The sequence below is a fragment of the Kryptolebias marmoratus genome, linkage group LG4 (assembly GCF_001649575.2).
Source record: "Kryptolebias marmoratus isolate JLee-2015 linkage group LG4, ASM164957v2, whole genome shotgun sequence".
NCBI lineage: Eukaryota > Metazoa > Chordata > Actinopteri > Cyprinodontiformes > Rivulidae > Kryptolebias > Kryptolebias marmoratus.
The window spans coordinates 20,383,909-20,400,516 of record NC_051433.1 but is presented as its reverse complement, the minus strand read 5'-3'; the positions used below and the strand labels follow the sequence as shown (position 1 = coordinate 20,400,516).

General features: G+C 39.7%; 2 protein-coding genes across 2 annotated transcripts; one reads left to right on the top strand and one right to left on the bottom strand.

The window, feature by feature from the left end:
- Positions 1-5,803: 5,803 nt before the first annotated feature.
- zbtb49 (zinc finger and BTB domain containing 49) lies at positions 5,804-11,263 on the bottom strand. Its single transcript, XM_017429948.3, has 8 exons — positions 11,124-11,263; positions 10,571-10,755; positions 9,332-10,452; positions 9,189-9,235; positions 9,009-9,082; positions 8,598-8,680; positions 8,346-8,507; positions 5,804-7,157 (listed from the first exon to the last, which is right to left on the bottom strand). The coding sequence occupies exons 2-8, from the start codon at positions 10,720-10,722 to the stop codon at positions 6,442-6,444; spliced, it is 2,355 nt and encodes a 784-aa protein (XP_017285437.1). The 5' UTR covers positions 10,723-10,755; positions 11,124-11,263; the 3' UTR covers positions 5,804-6,441.
- Positions 11,264-11,446: 183 nt separating this feature from the next.
- Positions 11,447-15,366, top strand: lyar (Ly1 antibody reactive homolog (mouse)). Its single transcript, XM_017429952.3, has 8 exons — positions 11,447-11,827; positions 11,951-12,065; positions 12,134-12,241; positions 12,388-12,468; positions 13,621-13,951; positions 14,078-14,137; positions 14,364-14,449; positions 14,568-15,366. The coding sequence occupies exons 1-8, from the start codon at positions 11,706-11,708 to the stop codon at positions 14,703-14,705; spliced, it is 1,041 nt and encodes a 346-aa protein (XP_017285441.1). The 5' UTR covers positions 11,447-11,705; the 3' UTR covers positions 14,706-15,366.
- The last annotated feature ends 1,242 nt before the right edge of the window (positions 15,367-16,608 follow it).

The window sequence follows — 16,608 nt, the reverse complement described above, 5'->3', positions numbered from 1 at the left end:
AGACCTTGCCATTTTGAAACAACTCCAATTAACTTTGTAATACATGATTATTCTGGCAGAACTGGTATAAAAAAATCCTGCCAGAAGTGTTACAGCTAGCTGATGCTGCCATTATTTGTGCTCATATTAAACATAAAACTTCATATACTGTATGTAATGAAAAAGTTCATAAAACAGATTGAAATTCTTTGAACATGGCAGCAATCCACTTTGGTCTTGGTCTTGCTCAGACTAGTAGTTAGCTCGTTAATCTTATCAGACTTAAATTCTGTTTCTCCAAACTGAGGCTGTTTAAAGAGCTTTCTACAACAGATAAGATATAATTGTTCATACAGTTTCCACAGAACCAGACAAACCTTCTTGTTGTTTTATATTTAGTACTTTTTAAAATGAACTCTGCAAGGAAGGAAATATGTCCTAATAGTAAAAACAAGGGGGGTGGGGGTGTATTTATTGTGCTACTATTTGTTAAAATGACAACCAGAAATGAACTGAAGCATAATACATGCTCCTTTTATTTTCACATGTATGCACACACAGATAAAGATAACTTTTTTTTTTTTTTTTCGGTGGGCCTCGGCTGCATGACTGCCGTTTATATCCAGGTCCATGAAGAGCTGGAGCAGTTTGCTATCTAATGAGCTTGCCAAGGCAAAGAGAGAAGTCTGAGTCTCACTGCAGGCAAGAGGAGAAAAGACCGTGGAGGGCTTCCCTGAGTCTGCTCCAGTGGTGACAATTCCTTTAAAGCCAAGTGCAAACTGCTCTGACAGCGTGGCTAATTTTACATCATCTCTCCTATCGTCCCCCTCCTTCCACATTCCCTCTGCCTTAAGGGCTCTGTCCTTACAATTAGAGAATCGTTGCATCTGATTGGCTAATTTTTTTCACCACAGGAAATCAAAGTGATATGAACAGGGAAACTGAAGTCTTTCATGCTTATGTCATCCTTTTGGTTAGAATTTGTTTGGTATAATGAGGTGGGTTTGTCCACAGGCTTCAATCTGCCTGCACAGCTGGAAAACATGAAAACAAAGTTAGGAAAGATCCCAAAACGCAAAACAACATCACAGTCCTCCTATTACCACATATGGTGGCTTTTGGAAATGTTTATCGGCATAATATGTATAATTTACAAAGCATCTAAACTCATAAGGGGCCATTCAAAAGATGGGCATGAAGTGTTCTTGTTTATTTTCTTGGCCTTCATTTATGTGTATGAGAAACCCGTGGCTGATAAGATGTAACTTGAGGCACTAAACTAAAGTTGATTTGCTGTGGCGGCCATCTTGAATCAGTAAATGAACATCTACTGATTACTTGATAGTTTCACTAAAGTCCGTCCACTGGTTTGTGTGGCATTTTGCTGACCCAACAGACAAATGAGCACACGTGCACACACAGGCACGGGGAAAGACATTATCGCCCACCGCCATGAACGGCAAGCAAGCGTTGTTTAACAGAGTTGTGGTGAATCTTTGGCAATTTGACTGCAAATTTTATGCAATGTTCTGCTGTCATAAAGAAATTAGGTTTGCGGTGAAAAATACATTTTCATACACTTGTTGGTTTAAGAACGTTAATAGTTTGTAGGGTATTTACAGAAAATTCCTCCTTTGAGGATTTAATAGTTGAAATTCCAGTAAATACTTTTGTAAATATAACAGCTGACCAGGAAGCATTTTAGTAAGCTTGTAACTACTGTGCTCAGGTTCAAATACCAAGCAAACCAAGTATACTATTTATTGAAAATATACATAATTATTTAGAATAAACCTCTTCTATTTATGGTAACATAAATAGAAGAAGCTTAATGCTGTTGGCAGACTTATTGCAAAGCACAAATGAGCATGTCAGCTATTTGCGACCAATTTGTTACCAGTGCCAAAATGTCCAAGGGAGTTTGGCACTATTGACAAGAAAAGATGTGTTCACAGTTTTTGGCAAATTTAAATTCCTTTCAAGATATCTAGCACCAATATATTACTAGTGAAGAGCAAAAAATAGACACAAGGCAACAGAGGGGGATCACTGATGTAGCCAGTTATTCCTAAATTTCCTCACAGCGTGCTGCTTTGAACATAAAACATAACTCGTAGCAGGAACAAGCAGTAGAAGGTAACCAGGGACCCATTTAGCTAGCAAAACCAAGTCTCCATTTCTTGTCGCAGGCTTTGCTGTGTGCGCTGGAACAACCTGATTTCTTCGCCCGAGGGGAGATAACCTGTCACATACAGTGACAGGTGTCGAAATGCATCCCAAGAAACTGGAAGTGAACTGCAGACCCAGACAGAAAAATACACCTGGGTACAGTAGCTAAAGGCCAGTGCGTGTGTGAGCGTGCACACGTAAAGGAGAGAACACCGAGATATTGAGTAAGTGGAGTAGCAAAAAAAAAAAAAAGGTGCTGTGTGTATGTGTGAATATACGGTGACTGGAATTGATGCAAGACGTGTCGACTATTCAAAACCGTTCAATGCAAAAATAACTTTGCTCAATCCATGCTAGAGAAAACAAGTTTATTTACAGTACATATAGTTTTTATCATTTATGGCATTAAGCTAAATCTGAATGGGTGCAGCTGAGTAGATATAGTGCTTGAGAAGATGAGAAAAGCGGTAAGAAACGCAGCAGGGAGATGACAGCACAGCAACAGTGGGAACAATCACTATTCTTCTCCTGTGCTTAAGCCTCTTTCATATTGTGACACGCAGAGGAATTACAGTGCAGAGACTGGGTCAGCCACTTATCCATCTCAACACAGCAACAAGCCGCAGCTCCACGGCAATTACAGCTGGACTGGAAGCGCTGCCAGAACACGTCCACATCTTCTGCTGCTGACGCAACTGCCGTGATATTACCATGGATCTCGTCTCGTGTGAACTCTTAGGGAGACCCAAAAGATTTAGAAAAAAAATAAACTGTAAGGAAGCGCTTTCATTTTGTAGGTCACCTGGAAAACCTACAGGGGTAATATGTTCTTTGTTCAAAGGCTTTCATAAACAACTACTGCACTTTCAGATGCAATAATATTTAAAAAAAAAACTACCTACGGTTAAATTTGATTAAGCTGCCCCCCCTTTTTTTGTGCCATAAAATGTCTCAGCCAGACAAATTTAGATGGATTCATGCATTTCACACTCACTCGTTAATTAAACCCATCCTCATATGCCTGCGACAACACAAAGCAATAAAGCGCGATGAGATAATAGAACAAAGGGCTGGCTTTGGAAATATTTCTGTGTAAAATGGCATTAGGCTGGGTGTCATTTTGCAGCTGTTAGACGGCACACATAATCAGGATTAACTTCAGCGTGATGGCGGGAGAGAAGAAGGAAAGAGAGGGTGAGAAGAGAGAAAAGAGATTCCTCAACAAAGACTCTTGTCCTGTTTAGAGTAATGCAGAGGTAGCTGGTGAATATAGAAGCAGCCCTTTTGTTAGAATATGAAATATTTCACTTTCCATCAACATATTGGTTAATTCTGAAGACTTTGGTTTGGCTGATTTTGATTGTGCTCGTTCTTTGTTCCAGGTGTGTCGAACTAGAAGCTGCATTATGCAAATGAACAAAAGTCTTTCTAAATGAAGCCGTTTGTTTATTTGGTGTTGACTTTGAGCTTTGTAACAGTTCAAATCTATTTTATGTGCACAAGTGGAAATATAGAAAACGTGAGAACCTCTTTAAAGATGAATCCACAATACACAGAGAAATAATTAGAGCCACATTAATAAAATGTAATAGAGTCATGTTATGAGAGCGTGTATTGTCTGTATAGATATAAATGGCAATAAGTGGAGCAAAATGTTAGAATTTAAGATTGTGTTTTGTTAAAAACAGACAAACAAACAAACGTTCTGATAAAACCTGGAAACAATGTATGGCATCAGGGTGCTACCGAGTCCTGTCTTCGTGCTGAAGGGATGAACAGAAGGAGCATCTTCACACGTTCACACTTTGATATTTGCTGTAAAGTGAGAAAACGCTCAAGATGGCTGGTGTTTGCATAACTTTCCCACGGATGGATTTTTGAGAAAAATCTTTCAATGAAAGAAAATTGACCGATAAGAATACCAAGCCCTTTAAAGCACGAGAGAGATGCCAACATTGGGACATCCCCACTGTGTTCTGACACAAACTCGTTCAAACATCCTCGACAATCAATTCAGAGCACAAGAGGCACATCGAGGTCAGGTACACTCTCTAAACAAATATCTCTGCCTCTTCCCCATCATCGTTAGGAGGACGGATGTAAAGGGGTAATGAAGGAGAATGGACACCATGATAACAGACTTATCCTATGTGTTGCTAGGCAACTAATCCAGCAGGCACGGCATAAGAAGGCCTGGATGTTGTGACAATGATGGCCAATCAACGGAAGCCTATCTTGGAGCAAATGATGTCTGCTCGGTGCACCGTTTCCCCGTCTCACATGATGCAGTGTTTACTGGATGTGCTCGGAATGTGGCTCCCACTTGTGACAGCTTCATTCACCGACAGCATCCAGAAAACCCAACCGCTCCCATAAGCAATGCTCATACCTCGAGGCACGTGGCCGTGCAAAGGAGCGGACAGGCAGCACATTCCTTGCTACATGATATGCTGCTACACATCATGGAAAGAGATGCTTTGATTTCCGACAGATCGGGCCTTTCCGTCAAACTGTGGACATCTCATCATGGACTGTCACGTGTGGTTTTTAGCTCCCTCTGTGGCTTTACAGCTGCATCACACTTAACTCCACAGCAGTAGATGTTTGATGCTCAAACAGCTTTTAAAAGCAAAAACAACAGCTATCTACAGTGCTTCATTATACAAAAAATATTTTAGTTATTGTATTTAATGCCACATATCAGCTTGTGTAAGGAGTCAGGTTGAACCCTCTGTTTGTGCATACAAAGACCACTGAAGTTCAGGACAAATCTTAAAACCAGTACTTGTCACTGTGTACTGGTGTCTTGTCCTTCACGATAATCATTCAGCTCACAAGCACCAAAAAAAAAGAGAAAAAGTCACGTTTATACCAGGTGTGAAAACGTGTCAAACTTGAAGACCAGATTCGGTCCTCGTTAGCTGTCCGTACCTGCTGCGCCTGGCTCTACCTCCCCAGACTCATCTATAGATCCTGATGATGAGCTCTTCTGAAACGTTTTTGTTTTAATTTTGACGCACATGCTTGTGATTGGCGTTTTTGTTCACACAGACAGTCCCTAAGTCTGCTTCTGCAGGAGGTTTTTGTTGTTAAAAGAGAGTTTTCCTCTCTACAGTTACCTGCACAGCCAGGACATTATTTAAGACATGGAAACACTGGCTGGACAACTTCTCTTTTGTCGTTTAGTTGCCATTAAAAAAATAAAACAGTAATATTTATAGTGAATTAGAGGCTAATAACTTTGTCCTCTTTAAATAGCTCTATGATGACCTTTGTTGCAAACTGGCAATACATAAAAACAATTTAATTTAATTGACATTTTAATTGACTTATTTTTAGCCAGGACAAGTGACAGAGAGAGAGAGAAAATCTAAAGATCTTTTTTTATGGTTAAATAAACAAATATTACAAACTGCTGCAGATTTTCAGCCATAATCACATCTATCTTTAATTTTGTATGTGAATATTATAGAAAGTCTACAGAATTATGGTCTTTTTTTTTACATCTTACATGATTCACAAAGTCTTTTAACTTTGAAATAATCAGTTTTTCTTTCATTCTATACTCAAACAAATGCAAAGGGTTTTTATTTACGATAAAGGCAACAACTTTATAAAAAGCTGTTTCATGCACAAACCACAGACTTATAATCAATAGAATCTAATTGCTTTATTATTTTATCAATACAGAAAATACAGCTGTATTCTGAGAACTTATGTTAAAGTGCAGTGCAGTGTACACAGAGAAAAACAGAGCTGCTCTTTTATTTACTATGATTACAAAGAACTGAACTTTTTGAATTGGATGACCGAGCTGCGCTAAATCGCAGACTGAAACTCTGCTGCTGCTTTATTCTTAGATGGTTTAAACTTCCAGGCTCTGCTGCTGCGGCCGACGTGGTCCAATCCTAATGAGAAGTGGGGAGGGGTCCCCTTTGAGAAGGTCACAGAGTAAATACTTACTGTGAAATCACTGCCTGGGATGTGAGCTGAAAACCATCACCCAGCACTTTAAAAAGCAGCACAAAAGCCATTTAATAACTTTAGTATTCAACCAGTAAAAAAACACTGGAAGCACATTTTACTTTCATTTTGTTCAGTACCATCTTCAAGCACACTTTTCACGTCTATTATTACTGTTTTTGTCTTTGCTTCCTTTGGCAGGCTACCATCTACAGGACACGACGTGGGTCAGTTTTAAATGATCACAATCATAGTGGTAAAAATCCACTTCAACAACTGAATAACCACATGAGACAGAAAATGCACAAGCTTCATCAGGAAATGCTGATTTCACTGCTCCATGTCGTTATCATTCTGCAGAGTTTTCATTGCCAGACCCCATAAAGTTACACTGGAGATAAACTGGCCTTCACTGAACCTGTAGGGCCTACTTGACCCTGTGAAGGGGCTGTCTGTGGGGGGCAGGTAGGGTCTCCCCGCTGGGTCACTGTCAATGGACATGTTCCCGTTCTCCATGTAAGGACCATAAACGATCTCCGGAGTCTCGTGCGGTTTGGGCAGCTTGATGCGGTCTGCGGGGAGCAGAGCCGCGCTCCTCTCCTGGTGGCTGGATGACAGGAGGTGATGGGGAACCAGGGAGCGCAGCTCTGGAAGAGACGTCAGCGCTGGGCTGAGGTGCATGCTGGGAGGTGGCGTCTCTATAGGCTGTGCTGCTTGCGGCAGCGGCGAAGGACTGGGCGGGGAGGGCTTATCTAACTCCGTGTTAGGCATCATGGCAGAGAAGTGTTGCTCAGAGGCAGCAGCGGGCGGTTTATTCAGGCTGACCGGTTTGGAGAAGGAGGCGGCTCCATCCGAGCTATTTGTCTGCTCGGAGTCCACCGTCACCGGGCTGGAGACTGGTGGCCCCTTGCAGTGCATATTGCTGTGTCTCCTCAGCATGGCAGAGCGGGTAAAGCTCTTTCCACAGGTAGTACAGATATAGGGCTTCTCACCGGTGTGTGACCGTATATGACGCTGCAGGTCTCCTGAGCCAATGAAGCACTTCCCTGCACGAAACAACAACTCTTGAATGTCAAATACGTTGCACCACCACATATATAATCAGGGCTTACATTGGGATTTGCACTATCTTGTGTATCTGTACCAAGTATAACATGAGTGCTGTGTTGTTGCCATTAAACAGCAGAATGATAAAACGGTGATGATATTCTATGATACTCATTTATTTGGCTTTAAATCAATAAACCAAAACTCTCCGAAATACTATTTTTGCGTTCTTCAACATTCATTTAACTTCTCACATTAATAGTAGTTCTAAGTTATAAAAACTGAAAAATAAAACATTTTCTTTTTTTACCCCCTACTATGTATGCATGCATTTTCCTATTTTCAAAAACTGAGTTAATCTAAAACTCTGACATGAACGGTGGCAGGTGATATGCATTCATTCAAGGAATGCTAAACCTATAATTTTGAAATGCTATTCTGCTTTTTTTATTACATAAGAATTATAGTCCCAGATACTGACAACAGGAATAATTGTAACTATCCTGTTAACATGCTTCAGCGCTGTTTTCTGCAGGATTTAAGATCACCTTATGTAGAGAAATGACAGCGTTGTCGCTGTTTGGGTCAAACCTCGAAAACATGCACAGTCATGCAATACTGAAAGATCTCACATGATCTGTTAGTGTTTGTGAATGACTCTCAGCTACTACCACACCAAATTTTAGCAGAGCATCTATAGACATTTCTGCGTTGGCTAAGGTTGCTTAGCTGTGGTGGACATATTGAATTAAGTTGACTCCAAAGGGTAATCATTTGCAGATGGACAGGAAACAATTACTTTCTGTAAGGTTGATTAAAATCCATCCAGGGGTTTGTAGATACTTTGCTAACAGACAAACACGGTTAACTCCAACAGTTAGATATGACACAAAACAGCTGCTGTAACACCAAATCTTACCTCAATATTTGTAAAACTGGCTGAGTTGAAGCCATTTTTTGTGTTTTCTAAGGTAAGTGGACTATGGCAGCCATCTTGAATCGAACTGACTCCAAAAGTAATGACATCCAGTCATTACTTACTGAAAGTTTTATAAACATTTGCTCAGTGATTTGTGAGATATTTTACAAAGAGTACAAGAGAACCCACACGAGCGAAAACATGACTGCCCCGCCTTCTGTTGCCAGCTTTGTTGCTGAGTGACAGTTGAATTGAGGCCGATCCTTACCACAGGTGGCACAGCTGTGAGGTTTTTCTCCGGCGTGGCGAGCCTTGTGCTTCAGAAGCTTCCTGTGCGTGTTGAAAGACTTCCCACACTGGTCGCAGGTGAAGGTCTTTTCTGTCGCGTGAGTCCTTTTGTGCTCCTTGAGATTACTCAAGTTGTTAAATCCTGAGCAAAAAAAAAGACACGACAAGAAAAACATTTGGAGAAGACAACAACAATTAAGTAAGAAACATGGACAACATGAGAGAGATTTACCTCTACCACATATATCACACAGATGTGGTTTCTCTCCGGTGTGAACCACTTTGTGACGCTGGACATCCCCTGCTGCAGTAAAGCTAGAAAATAAAGATAATGTTCAGTTTAATCCGTTTAAAATAACATTTCAGGCTATCCACTGTTGGACACCATCATGTAGTAATGTATCCCTATAACCAGCTCTTTATTTTTCCAATCTATAACTATTATTAAAATAAAAATGACAAAAGCACTACAGAAGTGTAGCATTAAAGACAAAATAACACAAACTGAAAAGTAAATTGCCTAGCTTTTGAATGCATTAAAGATCTTTTCTATAAAAAGAAAAAATAAATAAATAAACAAAACAAAGCTGGTAATGGTAAAACATTTTGCAGTAGAAATTATACAATAAATGAAGCAGATTACCTTTTGCCACATAACTCACAGATATATGGCTTTTCTCCAGAATGTCTCCGCAAATGTGTTTGTAAATTTCCCGCCTATAAGTGAAAAGAAAAAAAAAAAAATCAGTTTTATATCTTGATTTAATCCAACCATCAGAAAAAAACAAACTGTGCCAAAATAAAACAATGCACCGGGGAATACCTGTGAGAAGTGCTTTCCACAAATACTGCACTGAAATGGCTTTTCACCTGCAACAGAAAAATGCAGGTTTGTGTCAAACCCTCAGGATTAACGATGTTACGGTTTATCACTGGGATTTTTTAGGAAATCAGAATGTGTGATACCAGTATGCGACCGCTTGTGCAGCTCCAGGTTGCTCGGGTGTTTGAAGATCTTCCCACACACTTCACAACAGTACTGCTTGTGCCCTGTTTGCTGTGAAGGCTCTGGCACCGACTTCAAACTCATCTCCTTTGGATTTCCAGGTGGAGGACTGGGAAGCTGAGCGTCTGTTGTCTCTGAAGTCTCCTCTCTGCCTGCAGGGCTGCCTTCTGCGGGAGCTTCTGGAGCTTCGGTTTGGGTCACGGGCTCGCCTGGATGACTCTCTTTAGGACAGCTCTGGATGGGATCAATGACCGACTCGGCGCACATCTCCTCCAGAGCCTTCTGAGAGTAGAGGTAATTATATTTCTTCAGGTAGACGGCCTTCTTGGGGCGGACCGGCCTGTTAACCATGGAATCAGCCGAGTCCGTGTTAGGGGCGTTTAGATTCTCTGAAGGTGTCAAAGAGGAGATGGTGTTTTTTTCCACTGTTACAGAAGTAACAGAGTTGGACTGAACTGTGGTTCCTGAACTCACAGCGGCGTTATTGCCGGCCTGATTCATTCCAAGCTGACACTGCTGTTCCTCCGTCAATACCAAGGGGCCTGGGCCTTGGTTTGAGATCGCACTGTTGGTCTGAAGGGCACTTTGCTTAAAATACTGCTTACTGTAGAAATTACGGAGCTTATAGCCGTGAACCAGCTGTTTCTCTACGGGCGCATGAGAGCTGCTAGGTAAGTCACAGTTTGAGCTATTATTAGGCAGTGAAACTGGCATCCTTCTCGTGTGGTCCATGTCACTGTAAAAGCTGGGCCTCTGGGGTTCAGAGGGACAGTGGAGGTCGACATCGTGTGGAAGACCGCTCCCCAAAAGGCAGTCGTGCTCGGAGCTTAGCATGCCTGGGAGAGTAAAAGAAGACATCTCCACGGGCGGAGGGCAGGGCTTGAGGAAAGTGTTACACATGCTCTGTACATTTGGAACCTGCAAGCTCTGAGCAATGTCCAGGAGGGCTTGCACATTATCTTGGTTAATGTCAAGGTGGGAGGTGTACATGTAATCCAGTATCTGGCCGATGCCGCCGACATCCTGGATAACCAGGTTGAACACGTCGTTTTTCTGACTCGGGGAGTTTTGGAACAAAGATCTGGAAAAAAATCGTGTCATAATATCCACATTAGGGGTTTTATGTAACATCTCAGCAAGATTAACAGTGATAATTAAGAATTGTGGGATTATCTTTAATAAATAAAGGCATGGGGCACCTGAAGTAAGAACTGAAAGCAGCCAGGACATTTTTGTGCGCTTTGAAGCAGACACCTTTGACCACCAGCATGCAGTCACAGAGAAGCCCCTGAATCCTCTGCTCCTGAAGCTGCTGGAGGAGGTAGGAGCTGTGGCTGGACAGGGAGTCCATGGTCACTCAGCTGCTGCACCCCCTCAGCTTCAACTTCTCCATCAAGGGGGGAGGGCAAGAAAAAAAAATAGAAATCCAAAGGGGAACAAATTAATAAATCAGTACCGAGTGGCTAAACGAAATTTGTATATATTTCTCTGGTCAGCTGATGTTTGTAAAACATCTTCGAAATTATTCACATTGCTCAATTACTGCGCAGAATCCACGAAGCTCGAGCTACGAGACCACCCAGGCAAAAATTGGGCGAAAACGGTCGAGCTAACAACAATGCCACGCTAACAAAACAGTATTTGTTTTTCAAAAGATCGTCAAATTTTCGACAACTGATAAATCCTCAACATCGCTCACTCAGCAACACTAATCATAAAATCAAACTCATGCCTACAGTACAGGATTCCTACCTTTTATTGGGATGATGGGTCACTTTTCGACTGGAGTGACCCAACGTCACTTCCTGGTGCAGCGTATATTTTCGAAACAAGAAGCTAACGAGGGAACGATTATTTAGATACTATAAACAGTAAAAAATGTGACATGTTTGTAAACTTTAGTGTTTACTACAAATTAAATTGTAAAACATATTTATAGACTAATATAGACTATTTTAGTTTAACTCATTCCCTGAACGTTGTTTCAGTCTTCCTCGGAACCTTTCTTCGGTTGTATTTGCCCACGGAACACTAATAATGTAGAGCTGAAGTGCGTCACATGTGTTTTGAAAAGTTTATAGAAAGGGAGCCGAATGTTCTCGGATGCGACATTGAATGAAAGCAAGTTTTATTTAGCAGCTAGCAACGCTTATACATTTTCAGATAATAACGGTTCATTCCAGACTTTACTTTATTTGTAATGTTTTCCATTTTTAGTTGTTGTTAGCTTAAGCAAACTGTCTTGCTTACACGTGATAATTTTTAACCACCTTACGATTAGTTTAGACTGAGTTGGAGTATTTGAAGTGGTTGATAGAGACAGTAGTTTAAGCCATGGTGTTCTTCACCTGCAATGCGTGTGGCGAATCCCTAAAAAAAGCTCAGGTTGAGAAGCATGTGAACATGTGTCGTGGGTGTCAAGTCCTGTCCTGTATCGACTGCGGGAAAGACTTCTGGTAATGAATGACCAAGTTTCTACCGTTCTGTTCCCAAGTTGTTGTTATTTTTTATTTAAGATGGAAGCACCTTCCCCGCTCAGGTGACAGTCAGTATGATGTTTGTCTTTGCTTCCCACACAGGGGCGACGACTACAAAAACCACAATAAATGTATCAGCGAAGATCAGAAGTATGGAGGCAAAGGCTACGAGGCCAAAGCAAACAAAGGAGACGTGAAACAGCAGCAGTGGATACAGGTAAGCAGATCTCATCTAAACCTGGTACGCTTTTATTTTCATAATTCTTACATCTTTTTTTTTTGCAGCGAGTACATGAAGCCATGAACAAACCTGGTGTCAGTGCCAAACTGAAGGATGTACTCAGACAAGTTAGTACATATGATAATGTACCAAGGAAGAAAGCAAAGTTTCAGGTTAGTATCGCTAAAAAGAACAACAATAATTATTTTTACAATCAAATTATCTCATAGACAGTAGTATTTTTCCTGTGTGTGTAAATGCTAATGTAATATACTATTTTACACAAGAAGTAATCAATTTTCTTTTTTTCCTTTTTAAGAACTGGATGAAAAACAGTCTTAAAATAGGCAACGCTAATCTACACAATGAAGTGTGGGACATAATTGCTGCAGCTGACAGTGTAAGTTACACTTTTTGTTTGTTTAATGTTGCCATTTAATATTGTCAGTATATAATAAATGAATCTTACATTAACATGGGTACCGCTCCTTGTCCAAATTATATCATGTTTGTTTTCATGCTTATAATTACTGCTGACAGAATTTTGGGGCTGAAAGAGGCAGAAAGAGCTTCTTTAGATGACAATAATACTAATTCTTAGTAATTAAAAGCTACATAAAATCTTGAAAGTTTGTAAAAGTTGTCTTAAAACTTGGATCTCATGAGATACTCTTGCAACGAACATTAGTGTTGCCATAGTAGAAACATATCAGCAATGCCTAATTTAGCTATTTTGTTATTAAAATGTTGCCAGAGGACAAAGCATCGCAGCAATCTGCTTTTTTTTGTCCAATTCAGCTATGGTTTCCATTTAAAGGATACCAGTTGAATGTTCCCTCTGATCTTTGTCTGCAACATTTTTGCTCTGAAAATCCGACTAGGTCTGACTAAGTCACAAGACGATATCATTTTCTTCTCAGCAATAATCTTAACTGCTGCAGTTACATTAACACACATATACATTAATGACAGGTCAATTCTGATTATGTGTTAAGAGAGATTAGCTAAATTACTTTATGAATAAAATAATTAACAGTTTCGTCAGTCACAAATTTACCTTCCTTGATTAGCTGCAGCACCAACTACATTTTTTCTAAATCAAACAGAGATTAAAAGTGAGCTACCTCTGTTGCCATCAGTCGCATTGAACCCATTGACTGTCAGTAAGTTTAAACATAAAGAAAAATTATATTTCCAACTCCTATTAAGCATCATTTTGTTTTCCCCAACTAGTGTTTGTTTGGTGCGTGCTAATGTATTATGTCAATACATGATGTGAAGAACCTTTGTTGTTTTACTGTGTAATCTTGTGCAAATAGCAAATATTGCTCGGATCATAAATGTCAGAGGTGTGCCTAAAAAAGCTAATTACCACCAAACTGTGCGGTGTCTTATTGACTAAATTATCTAATTTTAACAAATTGATGAAGTGATTAATTTCATTTTGGCAAAAAAGCTTAAGTAGGGGTTTGTTTTTACTTGTTTGTAAAAATGTTAAAAGAAGTGTTGTTTAATATTTAAGTAATTTTTATTACCCATCATTATTTTTCAGGCTACTGAGACCAAACAGACAACTAATGGAAACAAAGATTCTGCAGCTGAACACAGAGCGGACACTAATGGAACTGAAAACCAGGACGGCCAACCACAGGTCGAGGAAAAGAAGAAGCTGAACAAACGGGAGCGTAAAGAGGCCCGTCAGCAAAAGAATGGAAAAGTTGCCAAGGGTGACAAAAAACCAGCTGCTCAAGAGCCTGAAAAAGACCAAACTGGCAAAAAGAAGAAGAAGGACAGAAAAAGAAAACATGGAGACGAAGAAGCCAACGACGAAGAGCAAAATGAGAATGGTGTCGAAAATCAAACCTCTGCTAAGAAAACAAAGAGTGAGTCAAAACCTTTCCTTTACATTCACTGTGATTAAAAAAATAGGACAAAACATTCTTTTCTTTGTTAGTTTAAAGGTGTATCAAGCTGCAGTTTAAAGTAAAACTGTTTCCATCCTTTTTCAGTTGATGAATCTCCTAATGCTCTCGAGACTGAAGAGACCGAGGATCAAGCTGCCTCTCAGGGTAACATGGCTTTTGGATGACTTACACTTATACAGATCAAATGATAAAGCATTTCTGTCCAATGAATATGTAGACTTTTGATTGGCACTGAACTTCAATGAAAAAGTGTTTATGATAAAGCCAGCAGATGTCAGTGTTGCATTTTTGTTTACGTTGATCAAATGACCTTCAGTCAAGATTGTTTGCACTGGAAACTCGATATATATGTTTTTGATTCCACTTACAGGCAAATTTAACTGGAAAGGAACCATCAAGGCAGTACTAAGAGAGGCACCTGACCAAGAGCTGTCAGTGAAGAAACTCAGGAAAAAGGTGAGACATGAAACGATTCATTTACTGTGTGCAGCTTCTTCTTTTTACAGCACACTTGTAAATATAATTCAAGGTAAGACTTGGTCCTTGGTGTTCAGGGTTTTCCTGTCTTTTGCAGGTTTTGGCAGCCTATTACTCTTTCACTGGTGACAGCAATATTAAAACAGAAGCGGAGGTGTTTGCACTTTTCAACAAGAAGGTCGACAAAAATCCCAAGTTCAGAGTTTTGAAAGATCGAGTCAAACTAATAAAGTAGACTCCGCTTATTGGCATGCTCATAGATTTTTAAAATTAAACTGTTATTGTTGCAAGTCTTCCTTGTAGGTTTTTTTTAATACTTTTGACACGGTCTTAAAGATTAAATGGTTTTATCTAGTGAACCTGGTCGGTGTAATTTATACCAGCTTACCTAGAACGTGCCAGTGCTGTTTGATGTATAAGATGACAATGTTGATGGAAGGATACTCTGTTGCACATTCCAAGCTCACGGTAAGGCCACAAAATGGCACCTTATCTGTAGGATTGGATGTTGGAGTGGGGGGAAGGGAAATGGGAGAGGTCCACTCGAGGTGAATTGGACTCTCACACGGGACGAAGCTAATGCGCATTCCTCCGCACCGCGAACGGGGTTCACTTGGCCAGGAACACAGAAGCTCCATAGAATCAAGACGCTTGGTGTCAGCCTCAGGTGAAGTTTTAATGCTTTCTGATTTCCACGGCTAGAATGAGCAGTCTCTTTACACACAGACACACACACAAAGAGTAAATCTGCCCAGCTTTATGAAGCTCTTCTAATCCCAGCAGGTTTAACACTGATGCTCATTCATCGCACTGCTTACCTGTAACACTATATTGCATGCTCTGGGTTTTAGTCAAGCTGTTATTCACATTTGCTCGTATTAAAATTATGTTTTCTAGTCCAGTGTGCCTTGGCGGGGCTTAATTCTTGTATTTTAATCCAGACCACACAAGATACTGAAATAAATCCTGCCTTTGCTGTTGCCGCAAGAAGAAATCGGATCACAATTTTATTTATTTCATTAAGGTCCTGCATGATGAACTGTGGCAGTTGGCCATAATTTCATCTGAAGTATCAGAACAATGTGATGTTTTTAAATACTTTAGATATTAAGGTGCAACAATAAATCTTAGATATGTAGTTGCATACCTGCAGTGCTTTTCTTTTACTGAACATTTTGGAATTGTTAAAGTTAATAACTTTTGACTAATTGAGTTACTAAACTTTAAAAACATTTTGTATACGTCATTTTTTCCCCTCATTTCCACTGGTGTAAACCATTCTTACTGAATATTACCATTGCTAAAATATAAAGCACTGAAGATCACTGTATGTAACTTTCGATGTAGATAGCAGTGAAAAGATGGCCAGTCAGTTCTTATGAACACGTTATAAATCATCTCAGGGTTAGATCTGTCTCCATCAAAAAGGGTTATTTATCAGAATGTCTATCTTAAACACTTTTTTAATGAAAGGTCAAATTTAAGGTGTACTTAGGTTTACAAAAGCGGTCAATTGTTACAGTTTCTAGCTGGTATAAAAAGAAGCAATGAACCATAAAGGATTCGCCTTTTTTCAGTGTACCTGTTTTGCTTTTTTTAACTTCAGAGTTCAAAAGTAGGACAACAGTGTCAGATTCTTGTCTTATGTAAAAGTATACAAAGAATTAAAGATTAGCTCTGGATCGTAGCCAGCTCTCATGTGTTCTACAAAGATAATAATAGTTGGTCAAAAAATGAGAAAATTTTGTTTTTTTAGGTAAAGACAGCATACTTTGGCAATCTAATAAACAAAAGGGAAAGAAGAAAGAGGTCATAGAAAGCTGTGGACCAGGAAGTGGAAAATACTACTGAGAATGAAGTTTGGAAAGCTTTGAAGAAGATGAGGAACGGGAAGGTTAGAGAGGACATGGAGGTACAGGTGCTGGTCATAAAATTAGAATATCATGAAAAAGTAGATTGATTTCAGTAATTCCATTTAAAAAGTGAAACTTGTATATTCATACATTACATACAAACTCATATTTCAAATGTTTATTTTGTTTAATTTTGATGATTACAAATGACAACAAATGAAAATCTCAAATTCATCATATCAGAAAATTAGAATATTACTGAAGACCAATAAAAACAAAGGATTT